At 55.6% G+C, this 23,571-nt stretch overlaps 1 protein-coding gene across 2 annotated transcripts; it reads right to left on the bottom strand.

Annotated features, from left to right (window-relative positions):
- Positions 1-447: 447 nt before the first annotated feature.
- TBC1D22B (TBC1 domain family member 22B) lies at positions 448-19,642 on the bottom strand. 2 transcript variants are annotated; one of them, XM_075722235.1, is made up of 13 exons: positions 19,587-19,642; positions 14,860-14,916; positions 13,604-13,914; positions 12,505-12,684; positions 11,961-12,031; positions 11,385-11,513; positions 10,879-10,944; positions 9,843-9,957; positions 2,468-2,574; positions 2,044-2,119; positions 1,612-1,739; positions 1,273-1,368; positions 448-712 (listed from the first exon to the last, which is right to left on the bottom strand). In XM_075722235.1, the coding sequence occupies exons 1-13, from the start codon at positions 19,640-19,642 to the stop codon at positions 584-586; spliced, it is 1,521 nt and encodes a 506-aa protein (XP_075578350.1). In that variant the 3' UTR covers positions 448-583. The 2 variants fall into 2 exon arrangements, with proteins under 2 accessions (XP_075578350.1, XP_075578352.1); XM_075722237.1 differs by lacking the exons at positions 14,860-14,916; positions 19,587-19,642 and adding an exon at positions 14,256-14,471.
- Between the last annotated feature and the right edge of the window lie 3,929 nt (positions 19,643-23,571).

The raw sequence follows: 23,571 nt of genomic DNA, 5'->3' as shown, positions 1-23,571 counted from the left end.
CTCTGGACCCTCGGAGCGAAGCTAGGCCCTGAGAGAAACTTCTTGCCCCGCTGCCCTCGGGGGGAAGGATTTTCCAGCCAGGCGGGTCTCCGATAAGGCATTTTCGTCTGGGAGTTGGAGTGAAAGAGTTGGAGTGAACGGCGTCGGAAGAGAGAAGGGGAGCAGATGGGGCAGCACACGTGGTGGCAAGTTAACACGAGGCGGCCAAGCCAAGGTGGTCCCAGCCGGACAAGCCCAGGGCAAGGGGCGGAGAGGACAGGAGGGCTTCGTCCTCGGCTCAGTTTATCTGTAAAGCTGCCCCCATGCCCCCCTCCCCAGCCCCTTCAATCCTCTCTCCCTGGCTCAAACCACCGGCACGGCATGAAATACTGACGGTCGTTGGAGTGGCACATCCAGGCGCATGGAGTGGCAGACAGGCACACGTTAAGAGTTAAGACAAGAGTCAATGTGAGCTTTGTACAGCGAGGAGCAGCTCCCGGCCGGAGTGTCCGAGGACTTGGGATGACAAAAATGCCACAGTGATCAGATCGGGCCAGGACGAGGGGGTGAGCGTGGGGGAGAGGAGGGAGTCGAGTCCTGGCACCTATCGGCGGTAATGATTGGGGGCGTCTGCAAACATGTACTTGAGTCTGTAGGCTTCGGCGAGCAGGAGTCCGATCTCTTCGTTACCCCAGTGTATCGTGGGCAGGTTTTGTAACAACATTAGAAGGCCCTGAAAGAAGGGAAGGTGCTTAGTTTGTGCTGGTTGAAGGCGGAGTACAGCTCCAGAGCAGGCTCAGGGCTGGCACGACCAGAGGCAGCAGCTCTCAATAACTTTTGCTCACCACGCTCGCAGGTCTAAAAGGCTCAGAGACAGCATTAAGATGGGCTCGTGTCTAGATCCGAATCAGTGAAGCACCTCAGATGCCCCCAAACCCCTTGAGATAAAGGCTGCTGCCATAACGTTACAGCCGGACACCAGAAGGCAAACATGAAGGGACTTACCGTGATCAAAGCTCAAGCCCAGGGAAGAGCTGGTATCTGATGTTTCATCATTTTTGATATGATATGATCATATCATCATTTATTTGATGGTATTTCAACCCTCCAACAGCTCAGTTCTCTGTCCTGAGCACTGAGGCTCAGAAGTTACTTTGAGGCAAAGATCCTGAGACTGGATGATCCTGGAGCCAGCTTTGAGATGAGGACTGACTGCGGCCACGCTGGGCTCCCAACCAGAGCAAATCCCTCCCCTCTACCCCCAGGGAATTACCCCCAGCCCCACGGACTTACTTGGAAGTCTTCCTCATCTAGGATCTCCTTACGCCACTTGATCAAGAAGGCGGCGCAGACGTACAGGTGGAAATGTGAGAATCCTTCTGGCTCCGACTGCGGACAGCAAAACTCTGGGTCAGCTCCTGCAGCTCAGCTGGAGCACGACTTCCCTGGACACAGATGTCCCACTGGGCCACCCGTCAGCCAGCTGGCTGTAAAAGTCCCAGGGCCACGCTGCTTTGCTTCCCTCATCTCCCCAGCTGCACGGTGCTGCCAGAACACCTCCATCCCCCCGCGTACAGGGAATTGGTCCCACCGTGACCAGCCAAGCAGGGAAGGCAGCGGGAGGCTGCGTACCTGGTAGGTGTCCCAGAGGCGGATGGTGCAGCGAAGAGGCAGCTCCCTCATCAGCAGATTGTTCATCCAGCGAAAGGCAAACTGCAGGTATTCGACCTCGTACTTCCTAAAGTGATTATGTACCTGCTCTGAAACAGCACATTTCACTTACATACCTGGGGACCATGGTGCCCCAGCTCCTGTGCAAGGCGCTGGCCCCAACACGCTGGCTTTCACGCACTTGAAGGCTGAGACCTCATCTCCCAAATGCCTCCGCTCCTCGCCTTGTACTACCTGGCCAGCAAAACCCCATTCCTAGGAGGTTTCTGGCCAACCCTACCCTGCCCTGCTTCCATACGTCTTGTAGGTAAGCATCTACCCCTGCGCTGAGGGTGCTACTTGCAAAGGAGGCCTCTCGCTGTTGTCACCTGCTCAGATCCCCTCGTCACCTACCATCGATCCGGCTGACTAGCTCCTCCAGGGCTTTGACTTTCTTCTGGATCCCTGGCTGTGCAAAGGTGTAGTTATCCTGTGGAGAGAGGCCATCAGTCAGAAGCAGCAGCTCTAAGAGCAGCTAGAAATGACCAAAACCAGATCCCCAGCTCCACAGGGAGCTGAGATCACCACGAGCCAAGCAGACACAGCTCCTGAGCACCAGGATCATCTGCCTGCTGTGTAGTCCCTAGTCAGGACAGCACTGGTTGGACAACCACAGTGTCTTATTTCGCCAGGATTTTACCCACAGATTTAGCTCAGCGAAGCAGCAAAGTCTCCCTAATGCTAGGACACGTAGAGCACTCACCCAAACACAGAGAGATGACCGCACTGCTACGCCAGCAAGGGGAGAGAAACCTCTGTGGCCCCCAAAGAGGCTCACCTGTATCCCGTCCAGCAGCTTGCTCATGCACCAGAAGCTATCAGCTTCGATGCTCCGTAAAACATCCTGCGACAGGTTTGTCACGTCGAAGTTCTCCACGTCCTCCTCTGCAAAACAGAGAGGGAAGAGCATCAGGAGGATGGGGGACACCAGGCAGCTCACGGCACACACCAAGGGGCTTTATCAAGCCAAGGCAGGGCAAGAGGCACTACAAGGCTCCCTGTGTGATGTGAGTGGCCTACCTGGCACAGAGCACGGCACTCATGCACTGCCCTACTTCTCCAGGCCAGGCGAAGGGCTGAGGGATTCCAAAAGACTCAGTGGCCACGATCCGAACCCAGCCCAGCTCCCCAGGGCTCCGTGGAAGGGATCCCACAGCGCTGCTGCTGTTGTCGTCCCTCTGGGGCGAGGGATGTGCATGGACAAAGCCCCCGGCATGTGGGACCCCTCTTGCTAGAGCCCATCCCGCCCTGGGTGACAGCAGGTCTCTGCCAGCTGGCAGCACCACAGGGAGAACTGGGAGAGGCGAATCCATCACTGCAGCCACAAACCAGGGAAGCAAACGCTGCCTTTGGCCTGGGGCAGCACAAAGGAGCTCAGCTCCCACTCCCAGTTGGATTCATCAGCATCATCCCAGGACTGAAGCACAACAGAGGCACCCAAAAAGCAGCTGCCAACTCTGAGGACCCATGAGAAAGAACTGCCAAAGCCTCAGAAACCTCTACAGGAGAGCCGGACACAGTTGCAAGGATCCAAAAGCACACAAACATCGTCCAGGAGAGCAAAAGGATCCATGTTAAATCCAGCACGGAGCCTGAGAGCGGGGCCACGCAGCAGAGAGACTGCTCAGCTTCGCAGAGCCTCTCCTATTCCTCGAGCCCAGCTGACAGGAGAGCTCCAGCAAGCAGAAGCAGCCCCATGCACAGAAGAGCCTTGCTGCAGGGGAAGCAGAGATCTATGCAAGCTTGTTTTTCAAACCCAGCAAACTGGGGGTCTGAGAGCACAAGGGTTAGTGGCAGCCCTGTCCCCAAAGGGTACTAACAGAGTGCAAAAGGTTGCCCTTGCTTTTAAATGGGCTTATGAACCCCCAGGAAGGGCAAGGGAGAGATCAGATGCCTCAAGAGTGGGACAGCAGCAATGCTGGCTGGGTTTGGAGCAGAGATCACCTGCTCCAGGCTGGGCTCACCATAACCTGGAGGCTGTAGAGGGCAAGAGGCAGGGAAGGCAGTGGAAGCTAGGGAGGAGATAGTCAGGAGACTCAGGTCTGGCCCTCCTGGCTTGGCCGACCCAGCAGCTCCCTCCCTTTCCTCGAGAGCGCCCATGGCACTGCTGACAGAGGCCTTGGAGGGAGCTGTCATGCTGCTAAATCGGATCGACAGATGCCAGGGCTAAACTGGCCCATTTCCAAACCCAGAGGCTCAGAAAGCCAAACAAGCATCTTTGATCTTGCTTGGAAAAGATCAAGAGAGGGAGAGGATGGGGCTTGGGGCTGGAGCCGGGCCACCCCCTCGGCTCAGATATGCCGCAGGGCAGCTGTCGCAGGTTGGCAGCACTGTGAAAACCGCCGCTCACAGATCCTGCCCGCAGGAGGATGGCAAATGCGGAGCCAGCGACTCCAATGCTGCTCCCACCTCTGCTCCTCCTCCAGGGCAGAGCTCAGCTCTGGAGCAAACTGCCACCGGGAGCTTTAGGAACAAGCAAGATCTTAACCCGCATTAATCTGGCAATCTTGTACTGCAGAAAGAGCAGCATTTTCCAGCTGCAGCTCATCATCCAAAACTATCACTCTTCTGCTGGCTTCTCCGCAGCCACTCTCAAATATTCCAGATAATGAGAAAGGTAGGCAAAAATCTGTTTAATACCCATCTCCTTCCCTAGATAACTTCCCCCACAGAGGATGGGCAGGCAGAGGAGTGGGACAAGGCCACATGTGTACAGCCAGGACTGGTGGGAGAGGCAGGCTCAGCCACACAGGAATGAGCCTTGTGCAGAAAACCTCCCAGTGCAGCTCCAGGCATGAGGACCACGATGGAGAAGGGGATGTGGTGACCTGCCCAGGTGACGGGGAACACCCTGCTGCTTGCACTGGTCTGGGGACAAGAGCAGCAACCCTGCCAGCACCCTGGTGTCAAAGCAAAACAGTGGTAGGAGATCCCCAGCAGGAGCCAACACACACAGCGAGGAGCTTTGAGGAAAAAAAAAAAACCAAACAAACCCAGGTCTCTGGAGTGTGTGGCTCAGCGCAAACATCTGCTCAGCAGCATCACAGAAGAGGCCCCATGGAAAGGAGTGAGAGATTCAACATATGGCTCTGACAGGGACTGAAAGGGAGCCAGCGGCACGGTGACAGTGCCTGCAGCTGGGCTGGGGGCAGCCGGGACACCACTGCCACTGTCACAGCTTGCCCAAGGGCGGCTGGGGCTTGGGGAAAGCAAAGTTCCTGTAGGTGACAGGAACTCAGGGCTGACACCGGAGAAGGGACATCACAGTCCCACTTGAACCCCTGCCTCAAATGCCAGGCAGGGCATAGCTTGCAGCAGATGAGAAGAGCCAGGGCTCCAGCCTCCCTTATCACTGCTTGTCGTAGGGGAGCTTTAATGACTCCCCATATCCTGGCAGCTGGGGCTCAGTGCAGGACTAGATGCCTGGGGAAGAGTTAAACCCAGTCTCAACTCAGCTCTGCATAGTAATGGACAAATCTGCACCATGTGCAGCGAGCAACAGGCCCAGGGCAAAACCAGAGTTCAGAACAAGGGTGATGTTACAGCCTGAGCTGGGTCAGTCACGGTGTGACTAGTAACACCCGGGTACAAGGCTCCCCATCCCTTCATCCAAGCTCCACTTCTGCTCCTGCTTACAGGGAAACAGAGTCTTAATTTAACCATGATTAGGATTTAGTAACAAAGCCAGTTAGGAGCAAGCAAGATCAATACTTTCCATGGCACTGCTCCCCTCTACAGACTTGGTGAAATGCCAAACAGGTCCCAAAGCTGGGACAACCCCTTATGCAAGGCCTTGAATTGGGTATGGAAGCAGTCTCATATGTCGAGATGGGCAGAGAGCACTGGGAGACGGTGCAGGGGCCAACACTGACACTACCTGTGGATGCTGAACTCATTTCTGAGCTCTGCCACTGCCATTTTAAAGGCAAACAAAAGCCATGTGATCTGGGAGTGACTCGGTGCAGCAGGAGGGGCTGCGGGACCTGAGCTGGGAGGCAGTTCTAGCAGGACTGACAGCTCAGCACCCTGTGCTTGCTGGGCCCTCTCTGATCACCTGGAAAAAGGGGCATGCAGTTTCCTCTGGCAGGTATCGAAGCGTCATCTCTTGCCGCAGCTCCCCAGATGCCAGACGGCCTCTCTCTACCCTCACCGCTCAAGCTCTGCCTCCCCGGCGGCACTGGCAGCCTGTGCCCGTCCCACCCGGAGGGCAGCAACAGCAGGCTCAGCTGCTCCTGCAGCCTTGACACCTCCCTCGAGCTCTTCCTCACAGCAGCACCAGCTGAAAACAAGCAGTGCTCAGCAGTCTGTGGCAGAAGCCATCGATCAGCCGGGAGGAAGAACAGCTCCAGCTATGGAGCTGGCAGTGGCAGAGGCCCAAAGCACCCATGCTTGCTGCCAAGTAGCCGAGGCAGTCGTGTTCGTGCCAGAGGCCGGTAGAGCATCACAGGAGAAGGTGAGCCAGCTTGCCACGCTTGGGGAAAGGGGAAAACACAGCAGTTAAATCTATCCCATCTGCCAAGGGCTCACAGCAGTCTGCACAGCACCTGGAAGGAGCACAAAGATTTTTGCATCTAGACTAGGTGCAAGTACAGCAAAAAGCACCGGGTCCTGACTAGTACTGGAGAAGCGGGCAGGGGAGTTCAGACACGGGGAATGGAAGCTCTGGGAAAGAGCTGCTTCTCCCTGCTTCAGCCTAGGTGGCATTTTCTGGATTCAAGGCAATGCTTGGAAAGAAGAGGGAAGCAATATCAATGGGACCCTTCCAGTCAGGCCAGGGAGATGGCAAGTTAATAACAGGGTCATCCAGTTCCCTAAACATCCAAAAGAAATAGCTTCCTGCAAATGTTTTTCACTCACTGATCTGTTTACCTCCTTCAGGACCTGGACAGGCATACACCCTTCCTCCCCGCACCTTCTACAGTGAGGACAAAAAGCCACCAAGTCAAAAGACACAGCAGCATGGCCCTGCTCCCAAATCCAGCCAAACTACTCTAACTACTACCCCGAGCAAGCTGCGTTTAATCCCTCTGCACACAAAGGCCTGGGAGTTTGGTGGGTTCCTGCTGAGTGTTGGTTCGTTGCTCGTGTCAACTTCAGTAAAAGGAAGCTGCCAAATTGTTCCCTGAATGTGTTTGATAAGCTACAAACCATCCCCTACCCAAACCACCCACCTTTTCCCCATGGACACGCTCTAGCCCTTGCCAGGAAGCCAGTCAAGCCCTCTGAGGAATGTTTGAAGCCTTGGTCTAGTAACTGATATATAATGGAGACACCATCAACCATCAGCTGATGAGCACCAAGGAGATTTTAATTTATCTGTAGAAAAGTTGATTCGTTGTCTGCAAATGCAATGCCTGCCCAAAGCATGGGATGATTAGTAGGCATGGTGGTGTTGGGTTGATGTTTGGACTGATGATCTTAGAGGTCCTTTCCAACCGTAATGATTCCTAGTTTTACTTTAAAAAATAATCCAGCCACCAAGCCAGGAAACATGAAATTAATTATTAGTCTACCCTTAATTGGTCTAGTGGTGGACTTGGTAGCGTGAGGTTAATGGTTGGACTTGATGATCTTAAAGGTCTTTTCCAACCTAAACGATTCTATGATGGGTTAGAAGTCTACAGTGAAGTTGGAGATGGGGACCAGCCTGTTATCAGAGGTGAGACTGTGATGTGAGAAGCCACCAGATTGAACAGGAGAAAACCAGAGTGTCAGCCTGGCCTTGTGCTGAACAGCTAACCAAAGTCAACAGCTTGTGAACTCCCACCTCCGCCTGTCAGCTCTGAATCACACGCGCACACGACAGTCCCCGGAGAGCTGCGATGGTTCTGCTGAGTCAGCTGCTGCGGGAGGCAGCCCTTCAAAGGCTCTAACACACAGGGAAGATGGTGGGCAGCGAAGCAGAGGAGCCAGCTGGCAGCACAGTGGGTCCCTTCTAGCATCTTGCAGTCAAGAAAACACCCGTTCTGAAAGGAGAGTAGGGGCAGCAAACCCAAGAGGTTTGAGGCTGGAGCCAGTGCTGGTGCCAACTTCCCAGAGCCAGCTTTCAAGGCAAGGCAAGGGAAACTTTTCCAGGCCAGTTGTACGCACACCTTTGAGTGTGGAAGTACCCTCAGATGACACACAGGTGTATGAGCCCTCAGCGACTCTGTGGGCAGGGGCTGCCTGAGCCATGCAGATTGTCCCCTTTCCCAAGGGGGATACAGCTTGAAGAATACAAGCAGAATTTCCTTTGAACAAGAGGTTCCCCACGGAAAGGCGAGTTGTCCCTTGGCATGGGCTGCGCAAGGATTACCAAACTGTGCAAGGCCTCTTCTGGCTCTCCTGCTGCAAGGACTTGGGTGCAGCAGAGACTTGGCTGATCCAGGGATCCTGAGAATTCATGATCCAACACAAAGAGCCTCCAGACCTGCCCTGCCCGGCACCAGCTCGCAAAGGCAGCTGTAGAGAACAGCCAAGGCTCCAAACCAGTGACTTAAATCCGATTGCAAAAGGGGTTATGCGACACTGAGCCAGCTCTTTCCCACGTACATTCAAGGCAATTACTGATCTTGTCCTTAAACTCTGACTGCTACACAGCCAGACCAGGGAGCAGGTAGCCACCGAGACAGCTTGTGACATAAAGGCTGGCTTTGAATCCCAGGCTCTGGGGACAGAAGGGGATGCATGATGTTGCTCGGCCAAATTCAACTCAACGGGTCTCACACAGAGGGTTTTTCCCCCTCCAACACAAGTTTCAGAGATAGCTGGAAACAGGAAGGCCACGTTCAGAGAGGAAGCTTAAGTCAGGGGTGAAAACAGCCCTGGAAGACGGCAAGAAGCACGACCCCAGCAAGAGATGGACAGGCCTGATGCAGGATGAACTCTGCAGCCACATGCAGAGAGTTGAGCCCTGACACCCAACACAGTACAGGACTGCAAGAAGTCACACCAGGTACCCGCAGGCAGCTCTGGTGCTTCAGACCAGCTCCCTTCCCGCACAGATAACTCACTGTGCGCACAGCTCTGCTTCTGACCTAACAAATGGATCCTGAGCAAGCAGCCTCTGCCAAGACTAAGTACCGTCAATGCCACTAAAGTAGTAAGGCACAGGAAAAGCCACTCAAAGGGAACCTGGTCAGACCCGACCCGACCGGCTCTTGACCTCCCAGGAAAGGGAACTCATTCCAGCTGGTAGCAGAAGCCACATTTTGTGCCTTCTCCTTCAGGCTGTGAGGAGCAACAGCACTTCCTAGGGATCAATCCTGACCACACCGGCTACCACAGTGGAAACCGAGGCAGCTGACCTCTTTGCAGCATCCTCAGAAGAGGCAGATCAGTACTAGTTTACAACGTCTTAGCTAGCTAGTGGAAGGCTTCCACCGACTTCAACAAGCTTTGGATCAGACTTTAAAAATATTTGTTCAACAGGATTTCTCTGTCACTAATACAGTCTTATAAATTCCTCTTTTCTTCTCTTTACAGTGAAAACTAAGAGCCTTTAGACATAGGGATTACAGCAGCCCAGTTAAGGTCAACCCCAAAACATGGCTAGAGCTACAGAAAGAATAAAAATGCTACGGGTGGAAAGGACTTGATCTCCGGCTAAAAGCAAGTGGCCGACAATTCTTGCCAAAAGCAGCAGGGAGAAGTCAATTTGCTTTCTGAAACTCTCAGCTTGAGAAACACACCTGTACTAGCAGCACGGGACAGGAATCTTTATTGAAATAGTTTATTTTACATTCTCAGCAGGGTCTCTTTATCCTTTACTCATTCCTCCCAGAACAAGCACTAGCTCCAAGCCCAAGGTTTGAGAGCAAGACCCTCCCCTCCCCCAACTCCGCGTATCAGGGCTTTGCCTAAACTCCCTCAGCGCCTAAAAGACCCCATTCTCCTCCAAGCTGTAAGGATGTTAAGTACATTCAAATGCAAATCCACCCTCAGCACTTCAACTTCCGTGGAGCTCAGCAAGGTTACGAAACTGAAGTCAATTCAACCAGGCAGCAAAGATACAGTAAGAGGTCAAGATGCATCTCCAGCCTGGCACAGGCACTGAAGGAAGAACACATCATCCCCTCTAGCAAGGCAAGCTTTTGTGATGCCAGCACTTCACACCATTTCAAACACCGTGGTTGAGAGGCAGCACCGTGCTTCAAACAGCAAACGTCACTTACCAACATACTCAGAGAGGAACACAACAAAGAACGGAGTGACCAGGTCATTGATTCCCTGTACATAGCCGCTGGCTGGGTGTCGAATGGCCCAGATAAACAGGATTCTTTCAAAGATCTAGGGAAGAATGAGGGAAAGCAGGTACCTGCATTAGCCGTGCACAAAGGAAAGGCAGAAAAGCATAACTGCTAAGTTCAGGGAGCGGAGATCATGCGCTGACAGGCTTTTCTGCTGCAGTACGGGTAAGATAAGAAGCATACAAGTCCTAGGAGAGACTCCTGTATGACCCACAGATCCCCACACAGGCCAGCCCACACTTCACAGAACAAGGCAGCCCAAGCTCCTCATCAGAGCCTCTGCCTGAAGAAAATGCAGACCCAACTTTTCAAGATCCAGGTGGCTTAAGACCCTTCCACCCACAGGACAGGGCTGCCTATTAGCAGAGCAGCACGCCTTGCTGAACATCACGTGGAAAGCTAAGGCTGTTCTCTGTTATCAGCACAGCACTCGCAGCAAAACATCACAGATCAGGATAGTTCCCAAGAGAGCAGCCTGCCCCCAACAACCAACATGTTATTTCCAGACTGCCCCAGCCCCAGGACACCATGCTCTGACATACCACACGCACACGCTGAGCTTGCTTCCAAAGAGGACAGATGCCCAAACCTCCTGGCCACCTCTCAAACCCATCCCTGCCCAGGTTTCTCGCATACTGCTTCGCACAAAAGAGGCTTTGTAGCAAAACAGAACTGATCTCCTGTCTGGTTCAAATGCCTTCAATCTGTCTCAAAACAAAAGCTTCAGGTCTTTTACCAACTCTTGGCTACACCTCGCCACAAAAGGGCTGATCTCATGACCCCTGAGCTCCAAGTTGGATGTCTTTCAGAAACATGGGACAAGACCAAACAGTTTCAGCAGGTATTTGCATCAGGAGCTGTCAGCCAGGGAAGTTTCCCCGCAAAGCTAACTCACTAGTGGCAGTCCAACTCCACACACCCCCCCCAGCAAATGTGGGGCAGGAGCTTCACTCCCCCTTACCTCCTGGACGAGCGGCTGCTGGAAGAGGGGGATGAGTGGGTTGGTCCTTGGAATGTCGATGTGGATCTGGAAGAGAGCGTGGGTTACACACACCAGCCATGCTTTTCAGGGGCACAATAACTCCTCACTGGCTAATAGAGGGGAATCCAGCCCTCAGTGTCCCCCCACGTGAGATCTGTACTTGCTGACAAGCGCAGTGAGGGCTACAGGTGACAGCTGCACTGAGAAAATCATCTACAGTTTTATCTCCAGTCTCCTCTGCTCAGGTCTAGGCAGGTGGCCAGAGCTGGGAAAGAGCTGGGGTCTGAAATCTAGTTATTAGATCAATTTAGGGAAGGTTTAAACTAATACCTGTAAGAAGACGGACACAAACATGGCGCCCTGTCTGCAAGGAGAAGACTCCTAATAGCTACAACTAGAGGAAATCCTAGCATGACTCCAACTGCAAGAGGGAGGAAAGGGACATACCAAGGCAGAAAGCCAGGCAACAGGCAGAGGGCTTGTACCTGTCGGTAGGTGTCTTGATGGTGTTCCTCATTCCGGGAATCATAATACTGCTGGATGAAGCCAAAGTACTCCTCCCGCTTACGCTGCAAAGTCAGCTTTCGCCGCTCCATGTTTGCAGGGAGATAACCCTGCGGCAGGAAAACCCGTGTCAGGGCAGCCCCACTTCCCTCACCACAAACCATCCCCTGAAACCCTGCCAGTCAGCTGTGCACCCAGAAGCATCAGGCACAGAGACTCAGGAGCTGGGGAAAGAGCTTTCATGGGGTTTGCCTTTCCCAGCCCCTGATGCCTTTACTGATCTTGGAGCAACCCAACTTTATGGGATTCAGTTTCCCAAAACAGAGTGAACCATGTATTCCCAGCACCAGTCTGGGCTTTGTGCTCAAAGGGGATGTAGCAATTGCACTCCCCGAGCAAAAAAAAAAAAAAAGAAAAAAATCCTACAGCTCACCTGTGGGCTGGGCACAGGCACAACATCGCAAACCTGGTTACAGGACACATGAAGGTCTAGGAGCGCACATCCCTGGCTCAGCACATTCCCCCCAAATTCCTGTGTCACAGCTCCAAGTACTCACTGAGAGGAGACGCCACGTCACGGGCCGGACCTCTCTGGGCACACCAGGCCAGCTGCATTTCCTCAGCTCATCTGCAAACGGACAGTGGTGGCAATGGATTAGATCCTAGGCACGTCCAGGCACCACTACACCTAGAAGGAGAGGAAAGCCCAGTCTGCTCCTGCAGGCTCTGGAGACACTGAGCCTCCAGGAAGGCTCCACATTTGCAGTGACTGGGGCTGTGGGTCTGCAGCAGCGGGAGCAGAGATGCTTTCAGCTCAGCCTGGGCACAGGACTGGTGGCTACCGGAGCCTCAGTTCTCATGCAGAGTCCAAGAGCCCCCAGTGATCACAACCATCACTTATGAGATGAAGAAAGACTGGAAACAGACAGGCAGCTGGTGGAGGATGTAACCATCTGCCAACAGAGCGGTTTGTGCAACTACCCCACTGCAGGCAGTCATTTTAGCCACCCTGGAGCAGACCCGATTGCAACTGAAGCAGGCAGCAGACCCCCTCTGCCTTCCCCTCCCCACCCGCAGGCACCCACGTTCTGCCACGCTCACCCAGGTCCGTGTTGTGGCTGGAAAGGAGCTGCCGAAACTTCTCCAGGCGGGTTTTCTCCCTCACTGTCATGGGGGGAGCACCTGAAGCATTTTGGTCAGAGATTCGGGCGACGAGTGGAATGACGGGCCGAAGGGGAAGGGACTGCTGCTTCTGAAGGGGGGTCCGCATACAGGCCTCCTCTGCAAGGAGCAGACGCTGCAGTGAGGCAGGGAAGGAGACTGCACCTCTCCAGCCTTACCTCGCTCCTCTGGCCACTGTCAGAGACCTGCCACTGCAGATTTCACCCTCCTCTTCCCCAGCAAACAGCATGGCTGGCCCACTCCAAGGGATCAGCCAGTTCACAGGCATTTGTCACGGCTCTTCCATCATTTCCCCTCCCATTTCTCCTTCCCTTTCTTCCGCCTGCATCTAGACACTTAGCTGCCAGCGGATCAGACTTCCCTCTCCACATGGCAAGCCATGGTCAGAAGGATAGAGGAGAAGGGGCAGAAGGAGCCCGTGGGAATCCCAGAGGAACTGACCTTCAGATCTGCCCTGCTCGTCTCTGATCTAAATAGTGATCAAGCTAATTGCGAGCGCAGAGAGAGGAGGCGATGGGCTGCCAATGCCACCTGCTGGCAGCAGGGACCTGCTGGGTGACTTCCACAGCGCAGGCAGCCATCTGCCTGCAACAAGGCAGAGCGAGCAGGGGCTGATGCTGCCCACTTCCCTGCCCAAGCTGCACCAACCTGGGCTCTACAGGGCCTCATCCAGACCTTTACTAAGAGCAGCACACCGGGCCACAAAGGAAGCAGACGGTGAGCAACCCCAGGCAAGAACTTAACAGATCTCCAAAATCCCTTAGCACCCAGAACACAGGATCCTCCAGGACAAACATGCCTGTATGCAGGGTACTGAGCAGCAGAGGAGACTGAAATATTAAGGCCAGGACTCCAAAAATGGCTCCTTGGAGTGCAGCATACTACAAGGAGGCGAAAGGCTCTGTTGGGCTTACAGGCTGCACCTCTTGCCCATAACATGCGAGTAGCAGCAAGCGGCTGAGTTCAGCGGTCAACCAGGAGAGCACCGGAGCGGGAGGCTGCTCCTGAAGCCTCTTACCAGATGTCCTGGAGAGCTGAGCCTCGCTGCTGGACTTGATGACCTTGCAGTTGGTGGGCATGTCGCTGAGAGAGGACTGGGCCCGCTCGGGTTTTGCCCGCAGCTTGCTGTGGTTCTCCAGAACCTGGGCTGCCGTGGCCTTGGCCACTTTAGAGTTCAGAGTTTGCAAAGAAGAGGAGGAAGAGAAGTCCTCATCTTCATCATCACCAATGTCCCAGGCATCACTGGTATTGCGGGCAAACTCGTGAAAGCTGGAGGCCTTCTTGCTTTTCATAGGCAACGCGTTGGCCTTGGAGCGGTCCTTGATGAAGCTGGGAGCCAGAGAGAAACAGTATCAGAGCAATGCTGTCAGATGAGTCCATTTTCTTCCCTTCATCCTCACTCCAATCAGCCAGTCTTTTTCCAGTTTCCCCACTCCTCCTCCCAAACCCAAACAATATGTTAAGTCCCTCCAGGCTGCCCGGTGCCGGGAGGCAGAGCCCGAGCTGCTACGATGGCAGGGCACGGAGGCCACAGTGCCAGCAGCAGCTGGAGAGGAGCCAGGCTTCCCAGCTCAGAAGGGCAAAGGGGAGAGACGTACAATTCCTTTAGCTCCACCTCCCCCCACCTTACAGAAAACAGGTAGATTAACACCCAAAAAAAGTCTTGTGACCTGGGCAGAGGCATGTCAGAGGTTAGAGGGAGCCAGTCTGTGCTCGTGGACGCTCCCGACACAGCTGCGATGGCTCCCAGCAGACAGACCAGCCCGGTTCTTTCCTCAGGCACAGGGGCCTTCACATTTACCCTTAAGCTACAGGAGTCAAAGTCCACCACCTGAAGCGTCACAGAAAAGAGGGAACCTTCACCGCTACACAGCACGAGATAGAGACAAGGACGCAGTTCAGATCAGCTCTGCCTTTTCCTGCTGGGAAGGGTGCTGCAACTGCAGCCTCGCAGCTGAGGGCAGCTTTACCTCCCCTTCCCTTAGTTCTTCTGTCTCCGAAGGGGAGCAGAAGGCTCAGACACCATTGCTAAAAAATACATCCGTCTCCTTTGATGTGGCTGGTCCAATATGGATTTCTGGCCATAAAGAGTGCCAGCAGGTAAGCTTTTCTGCAAGCTTTTACAGAGCTCAAGATAGCACTGCACGCCACTGCTGCCCTTCTCTGCTGGAACATCACAACGCCAGAGGATGCTGGAGACCTCCACCCACTGCAGGACTGAGCCAAAAACCTGCAAAGCCTCGAGGCCTGCGTCTCTAGAAGATAAACACTTACTTTTTGGTGAGCTGGGGATCCAGCGGAGGATGCTGTGCTCCATACACAGGTTGAATGCTGCAGGAAGAGGACAAGAAAAAATAGAAATGCAAAAATCCACAGAGCACCCACGAATAATCTCCTCTGCCTAGACTGGGGTCACACTTCTTGCCTGCTGTCGGGAGCTGAATACAGACCAAAAGCAACTTCAATAACCTTCTGTCTTCAAAGCTTTAGATGCAAAGTGCCACATTCAGCTGAAGATTTGTTCTTTGCAGCAGCAAAGAGAAGCCTTGTTTAAACTCTTAGGCTCTCACCAGCCTGAGCCGGGATTTGAGATCTGCTCTTTTCTGCACCACTGATTCACTCTGAGTGACCACATGCCTCAGTCTCCCTGCCTTATACGCTGACGTTCATTCTCTTCTCCATCAAGGGGATTTCCAGGTTTGGGAATTCACACTTCCAAGCCCCGTGGGACAGGGGAAGACTCTAACCAGCGGCACTGGGGCTCCTCCACAACACACTTGAGGGTTTGAACCCCATGCTGACTCTCAGGCTTGTTTCCAGCGCTACAGCGAAGCAGTGTCTGGTACAATACACAGTTTGACTCTGGTCCAAATCCCAGCTTAATCGACTACTTCCTACGTGGCCCGAAATGAGTCACCACGTCTCAGTCCCTCGGCTCCCCTCCCCGTGGAATGGGACTAGTGGGACAGGGAGCCCGAGGGCTGCAGGCGCTACATGGGGAGCATCACCTCGGAGAGGAGCTACTAGACGAGTGCTCATCACTAGTTTTACAGACTCTGGACGCAAGACAGGGATCGTGAGTTATTACCTCCATTTGGGTAACTGTTCACAGCCACCCCACCCTGAAAAACCATCTCTGGAAAACAAGTCTTCCCCATCCCTGGTACACAGCACGGCCCCACATCCCGCGGAAGAGACAAGGGGCCATTCAGAGCTGGCACACAAGGGACAGGCTCCTCTTGGGTCAACAGAGCTGGCCTGGTTTCCAGGAGCTGCAGATGGTGCCCAGCAGTAAAATGATCAGAGCCCAGCCGTGTAGGAGGGGGACAGCAGCCTGGTGCAGCCAGAAAGCGCGTTGGGAACCAGTTGATGCTGGGGAGGCAGCAGCAACAGGACCAGCTGGCAGGGGAGAGATGCAGCAATCCAGGGCAGAGGCTGGAAACAACCACAGCACAGAGAGATCCTGGTGGTGAAGGCCAGCGACGGGTGGGCTCGCTGCTGCAGCAGCCATCCCTTGTGGCTGGAAATGCTGAAAAGGCTCACTGTGTTTACCCACCAGCGATCAAGCCTAGGAAAGAGTTTGCTGACTAATTAGCTTCTAGGAGTCAGGACAGCTATTAAGCAGAGGCACCCCCGTGGGTGGGCATAGCAAGCAGATTATCAGGAGTAAGAAAAACAACCCCTTGAGATCAGCGCTGCTTCCCAGTGACTCATGGCAGCTCCTTGCAGAAGAGGAGCTGGCAGAGCCTCTCCAATACCCAGCACCAAGCTCACACCGTCTCGTGACGGCAGTCACAATGCCGCTCCTCTCTGCGCAGGGATCCGCGTGGTGCCAACAGGCGACCGCTTTGATACACGTGCGAAGGCCTGAAGTTCACCAGCCAAACGAACAATGTGTGTTAGACACAGAGGAGGGGATGTGGCCGCCAGCTCTGGGTGAAGAAACCCTTTCCTGGGGCTCTGAAGCAATCGGCCGATGCCTTCACTGGCTAACGGCTAATACAACTGCAGAGGGTCCCACCTCCCAAGCAGCTCTTTTTCAAGAAGGTGAACCCAGGCTCCCCCAAACAAAGCATCCCAAGCTGATCTAATTGCACAGCTCATCAGCCTGTACTCCCACACGAGCAGCTGAAGATGACAGTCTCACTTCCAGCAGGCTACAGAGGCAGGGCTGAACACCACCGGCCTGTGCTGGTGAGCTCCAACCGCTGCATGAAGCGGGTTCCCCCCGTGTTTATCCCACCTTTTACAATTCTCTGCCCTAACCGCCTGTGCAGAGGGTGTAACAGGCTGGACAGGAGGAGCGCAAATACTCTGAGGTGCGCAAGAGCTGACTTCCAAGATACGCGAGCATATGCACGACTGCCAGACGGCAAGTTTGTGCTGTAGTGTCTGTGGTACCCTCGGTGTCTGATCCTGCTCCTTAGCTCACGTCCCTTTAGCTGACTCCCAGCAGATCCTACAGCTCCATGCAAAGGTGTGTTACCACATCCTACTTTTACAGGCGAGAAAATTGAGGCAGGGGAGCAATACCAAACCACCAAGTGATGCTTGGTAACTTTATTTACTCACTCTTGTCTGGTTTTCCCTGATGCAGCTCGGCTAGATGAATCTGCTGTCTCCAAGCTTAACTCCCTGTTTGACGCTGTCTTCACCTGACTTTTGCATGGACAGAAAGCTCAGGGCAGGCACTATCTCTCAGCAAACATGCCACTGAGTCAGGAGCTGAGACCTAAGCTGATGCTGTGCTCCCAAACTGACTGGACGAGTCCCCTGTCCTGTCTCAGTTTAAGCTCTTTGGGACAGGCATTTCTTGCAACCCATATGTTCTGGTACAATGGCTGTGGTATCCGTGTCGTTACACTGCTCACGTGGAGATCATTGCAGGGTGTGGGTTATTGACACTGCAGCAGAAAGCATATCCATGAAACCTCAGTGCCACTTCAGACACAGAACATATTTATTCCTAGTAGACTCTGTTTCTCCCCTTTTAAAACAGCATTTAAATACGTTCCCCACTGCACCAAGCCTGGTTGCCCATCTCTCTAAAAGAGCAGGAAATAAACAACCCACCGCACAGGTAACACACTAGACCAACCTGCCAACACATCACCAGAACATTACCGGGGCGAGAATTCCCAGTGCAAACACCACAGGGCAGTACTGGAAACATGAAACAACATTTACTAGTTCTGCCACCCTAAATCTACAGGGGAAAAGCACCAACTAAAAGCTAATAAAACTAAGTGACCAAATGCACAAAGTGTCATGGAAAAGGAAGCTAACACAGTCTCCAAATCTTTACAAAGCCTCCCTCTGCCAGCTTGTCAGGGCAAAGAAAGGAGTGAGCCAAGAATCTGTACAGGAAGATCTCTCAGAGCTCAGACAAAAAAGAAGCAAGGGAGCTTCACGTCTAGTGACCACGGATGCAGCACATCCCACCTCCACCTTGCGTGGCTGTGTTGCCCAAGACCTGTCGGTAACCGTCCCTGGAAAGGACCGGCACGCAGGGTATTTAGAGGTGGATATCAGGATATCTGCCAAGCAGCCAGTCAGGAGCAGGGGAGAACTTGCCAAAAACTTGACATTGGAGTGTATTGTCTGGGCAGGACCGGCTGCCTCCCAGACCGGTTCACCTAGTTTGAGCTTTCCAAGCCGAAGCTCGAAGTCACTCACTGCAGAAGAGAGATGCTGTCTAAGACATAGTGGCCTTAGACCAGCTGGAAGCATGGCTGTGACCTCCGGGTAAGGGATGGGAGCAATCGGGAGACAAAACGACCCAGGGAGAGCACAGCATTTTCTCTCCCCAACGAGCAGAAGAGGAGGAACGCGTAGTGCTCGTTGCTTTCCCTTTGCTTGCCACAGACCTGGATTGTCCCACCAACCTGAGGGAGCCGGCGCAATGACAAAGAACCAAGTGAAAGCACATTAGAAAGAGAGATTTAACTGGCCTAGCAGGATTTAAAGCCAGCTAAGCATTTCAGACCGCGTCTGCACACCAGGAGGGGAAGGGCAGGGTTCAGATAAGGCAAATGAGAGCAAACGTGAGGAGCACCAGATGGGAACAAGCACTTGTGAAAGCCTCCACAGAGAGGAGGGTGCCCTCTCCCCATGGGAGCCTTGCTCCCAAGGCCTGGTAGGGACCACCTCCTTCATCACCACCAACCTCTTCTTCCTAAACATGGCTTGAATCAGACGTTTCACTTGTTTCTCCCACCCCTGGGGGAGTGTGGGTGCCTCGACAGGAACCGGGACATCACAGCCAGAGGAACCGAAGCAGGGGAGGTGCACACAGAGAGCCCCCCCAGTCCCTTGTACTGAGCAGAGGTGGACCCGGAGTGACGCCCCGCACAGGAGAGGACAACGGGGGGGCACGTGCATTGGCAGGGGCACCTGTTTGGGACAAAGCTGCTGCCACCCAACACGACACCTCTAAGGGTTTTGGGAAGGGATGAGGTTTCTTCAGTATCTGCGGAAAGGAGGACGGTACAGCCCTGGCCCCGAGGGCACCCCGGGGGGGACTTTTAAGGCCCTGACCCCCTCCACCCTGCTTCCCATGGGGCAGAGGGTGCACAGAGGGGTCCCCGCAGCCCCCACACGGCCTGCCCTGCCCTACAGATGAGGGGCAATCCTGGTGCTACCCTTGTCCCTTACACAGGGGGACTTCCTCCAAGAAAATTCCCCTGCCCCATAGGCTGGGGAGCCCCTGGCATCCCCCCTATTGCAGGGGGGGAACGCCGTGGCCCCCACCCAGCTGCCCTGCCCCACAGCCGGGGTAGCTACCCCCGGTATCCCTGCTACTGCAGGGGGGGAACCCCGGGCCCCCAGCCCCACAGCCAGGGCGGGCGCCCCTGACAGCCCCTTCCCAAGGCAGAGGGGCTGCTCCAGCTCCCCTACCCAACGCCCCCCAGCTGGGGAGGGGGGCCGCGGCCCTTGCACCCCTTCCCCGGGGGCCGGGGACGGAGGGGGGCCGGTACCGGCCGGGCCGGGCCCGCGCTCACCTGCCCGGCAGCTTGGCACTCCGCTTCCAGAACTGCCTGCCGCTCTCGGCCGCCATGGCGGGGGCGGGGAGGCGAGGGGCGGGCCCGGCCGGCCAGCCAGCGAGCCAGCGAGCCCACCGGCCGGCCGGCCCCGCGGCGCAGCGGCGGAGCGCGGAGGAAGGCGGCGGCCACCCGCAGGCCGCCTCACCGCCGCCCGCCCGCAGCCCCCGGCGGCGCCATCTTGGGTGCGGGCGGGGAGAGCGCCGCCATTGGCCGCTTCGGGCAAGGCGTTGAGGATCGGCCAATCGCCAGCGGGTGGAGGGAGCGACGTCGGGTAAAGAGGCGTGGTCTGCGGGGCTCGGAGGCGGGGCTGTGCGAGGCGGGAGAGACCATCGGGGGGGGGAGGAGGGGATAAACCATCCCGCCCCGGGCGGGGGGAGGGTGGAGCAAACCACTAGCATGAGGGGAGTGGAGTGGGGCGCGAAAGCGGCGCTGAGGCGGCGGTGCCTGCGTGGGCAGGCTCCAGGGGGGAGCCTGGAGAGGGGAGGGCGGGTAGGGTTAAACACCGCCCTGGGGAAGGGGAGAGACCATTCACGCTGGGGGGGGGGGGAGGGGGGAGGGACGACGACCCGATCCGACACGCCCAGCAAGCACCTGGGCGAAACCATCGGGAGAAGGCGGGGGGAAGCGCGTTAAACCGCCCACAGGGCCGCGAGGGGGAGCCGGTGGACAGAACCATGCGCGGGGCGGGGGGGACGCACTGAGTGGTGACAGGGCCCAGCTGGGTCCCTGTGGCACCCCGGGGTGGCTCCGCTGGCACCCGCGGCTGTCATGGATTATTATGGAATCCTTGAATCCTCAAGGATTCAAGGTCACTTGGGGCCATTTCCAGCCCCCAGCTGAGCCCCGGTGCCGGGGTGTCCCCTCATAACAACAACTGGGGTGAGGGAGGAGCCGCCATTATGGGGCAAGCTGTGAGGCGCAAGTGGTCACCCCCTGAATAAACGGGGATAAACTGGGAAAAAACCCCCACAGATGTCAAAAAACCCACAAACTTCCCAAGTGACCTGGGACCCTACCAGCCCCCAGGGCGCTGCCGTCCCTCTCATGCCCTGAGGAGAAACCCCGCCATGGGGGTGGCCGTCAGGCACCAGGGCCATAATGGCGCCGGGTGTGGGCAGAGCGGGATGGTGCCTGCTGTCACTGCCATCCCTGGGCTGTGGGGATGTGGGGACCTCCCGCTCCTGGGGGCAACGTGTGATGGCCCCCCGTGAATTAGCAGCCGCGTCTCTGGCGGTCAGGCCGCCGGCATGGCTGTGCCCCACATGAGTCAGTTCCTCACCAGGCGCCTCAGTTTCCCCTCTTTGCAAAAGGCAGGGCAATGGCGGGAGGGGAGCTGGGCGTCCCTCGGGGTAGCTCAGGCATTGGGGATGTCGGAAAAGGGATAATTGTCACCCCCAGCTCAGCCTCCTGGCTAGGGCGGACGCGCAGGGCTCTCGCCATCCCCTCAGGGCCGGTGCCCGGCATGGCGGGATCATGGCTCCTACTGAGCACTCGGCGAGAGGCTTGGAGAGCCTTTCAGGACGCAGGAGGGTCGGGAGCGCTCAAAAAAAGGGAAGAAAAATTAAAAAGCAGGTGCATTTCTGCAAAAGCAGCCTGTTTTGGGAGGATGGGGCTGACGGCAGAGGGCGGCACAGGCTCGTCGCTGGCGCCCGGCCGCAGGGCCTGGCCTGGCACCTGGGTGCTTTGCCCTGACCCAACCTGTTCTGCTCTTGCCCTCTCCCTCAGCTGAACTCCCGAGGCACAGGGAGCGATTTCAGGGGGGCAGAGCGAGCCCAAGACCGTGGCAGCGAGCCCGCGTTCTCTGGCAGCGAGCCCAGGATCTCCAACAGCTTTCAATTCTGAACAAGAACGAAAGCTGAGAGAGAAGAGTCAGTTCCTTTTCCCATCCTGAAGCTGAAGTAGAGAAGGGAAACTTAAAAGCTTGCAAAAATAGAGCATTTCGAGGTACCCAGCTGCAGGGACATCACTGTCCTCCTGGTCAGGAGGTGCTGTGTTGGACAAGGGCAGTTTCCAGAAAGGAGCTGGTCCCAACAGGGAGACATCCAGGCTGGAAACGCCGCTCTTTCCACTCAAGAGTTAACAACCTGTGGGCTACAAGGTGTGACAAACAGGGTTATCGCAAATCACTTCATCCCGTAACACGTAACACGACTGCAAACTCTGAGAAACAGAAACCATGCCACAGCGGCGGGGGAGCCCTCGGTGTCGGTGGGAGGCTGAGCACACCGGAGAGTCTGTCCATCTGTCCTCGAGTGGCTTTCAGCATCCGCGCATCCCTGCAAAGCCGCCTTTGGATGCCTGCCGTCCCCTCCAACTAGGCAGGGTGGGTTGGCTTTGTTGTTCCCTCTCAGCCTGAGGGATAGATCCTCCTTGGAGGAGTTTTCCCTCCCGCTTTTCCGTAGCAATTCACGCCTCATCTTCTCGTGCTTCATTTATTGGCTTTATCGAAGACTTTGGAAACACCCTGCCAGAGAGACGGGCGAGTGACCCCTCCGCCCTGGCAAGGGAAGGTGGCTCACTGTCTCCGCTCTGCCCACATCCCGCTCCTCTCCCCAAAAAGAGAGAAAATCCACCCAGAGGATGGGGGAAAGGACTGAAATCCACGTCCTCGGCATCCACGGCTGCGCTTCGAATGCCGTCGGGTCTCAGCCGGCGACGGCGGGCGCCAACCTGGGCCAAACCGAGCCAAATCTGCGTGTTTTGGGGAAGATTCACGCGCATCCGCGCATCCGTGCAGCCGTGCACACGCAGAGGGATGCTAGGGCGAGCGACCTGCTACGAGCAGCAGCCTGGCACCGAGGCGACGGCTGCCGTGGCACATCCGTGGCACATCCGTGCCGCGCGGTTGGCAGCGCGGGGGCGGTTTCCGTTGGGGTCGGTACTGACGGCTTACGAGGCCGCACGCGTGTGCCGGGGCGGCGGGGGGGGGGAGCCCAGCCCTGCCTGCCCATTTCGGGGCAAGGGGTGGGAAAGATGAAGGATTTTGGCAGGGGTTGACCTGAAATGACATTTCGCCGCTTCTGTTTTTCTCACCGCTTTCGCAGCGGGGCGAGAGCTCCGTCCCTGCAACCCGCTTGCCTTTCAAATGCGCACACGTGTGCCTGTGTGTCATTTCAGGTTAACCGAAGTGGCTGCTTCAATTTGAAACAGGAGCTGTTGTTTCATTTTTCCGGTCGCTTAACCCCCTCCTAACTGTAATAAACACGGTGATTAAGGACACAAAAATATTACTCTGGAGGAAAGGGACCGAAAACTTGGAAAAGGATGAAAGAAACACTGTGATTACCCCTTTTAAAAATATGTTTCTTTAGCTGAAGCTGCTACATTTGACTCAACTTTACACACTGGAAAGGTTTTGCGGTTTGTTGTTTTTTTTTTTTTTTAACAGCGAATAAAGTGTTTTTTTCCTCGTAAAACCCCCCACCAACTCTCAGGCTGAGTGATGCAGTTTCGATGTGTCATGGAGGCAGGGTTAGCACAGATCCCACTCTCGGGAAGGTCGGTGTAAACCCCAAAACATAAGATTTTGGTCTCGAGAGGGACTCCAGGTGCCTGAAACCAGCACCTGGCCCCCCCTCACCATCACCGCACCGGGGTGGTTTCGGGGGAGGTCTGGGAGGGGACATGTTTCACCCTGGGTTCATGCTGAGAGGGGTGCAGGGCTTTGGTCTCGGCTCCTGGAGGACTTAATCCCCTTCCCAGGGGATGTGGGGGCAGTGGGAGGCTGAAGCTGGGAGCTCCTCCGTGGCCACTCCCAGCCCGAGGAGGGACAGGGCAGGGAAAGGCAGGCAAGCCCAAGCTCCACCGCAGCGAGCTGGGGCACCGTGCCTCAGTTTCCCCACATGCCCCATGGAGATAACGCTATTGCCACACAGGCCCTTGGCAAAAAGCATTCAGAGCCTGACTTCCACAAGGATTCATTACCGGGGAGCTGGAGCTGTGG

The sequence above is a fragment of the Pelecanus crispus genome, chromosome 17, assembly GCF_030463565.1.
Source record: "Pelecanus crispus isolate bPelCri1 chromosome 17, bPelCri1.pri, whole genome shotgun sequence".
In the NCBI taxonomy this organism is placed as follows: domain Eukaryota; kingdom Metazoa; phylum Chordata; class Aves; order Pelecaniformes; family Pelecanidae; genus Pelecanus; species Pelecanus crispus.
The sequence above is the reverse complement of the archived record's forward strand: the minus strand, read 5'-3'. Positions and strand labels throughout refer to the sequence as shown.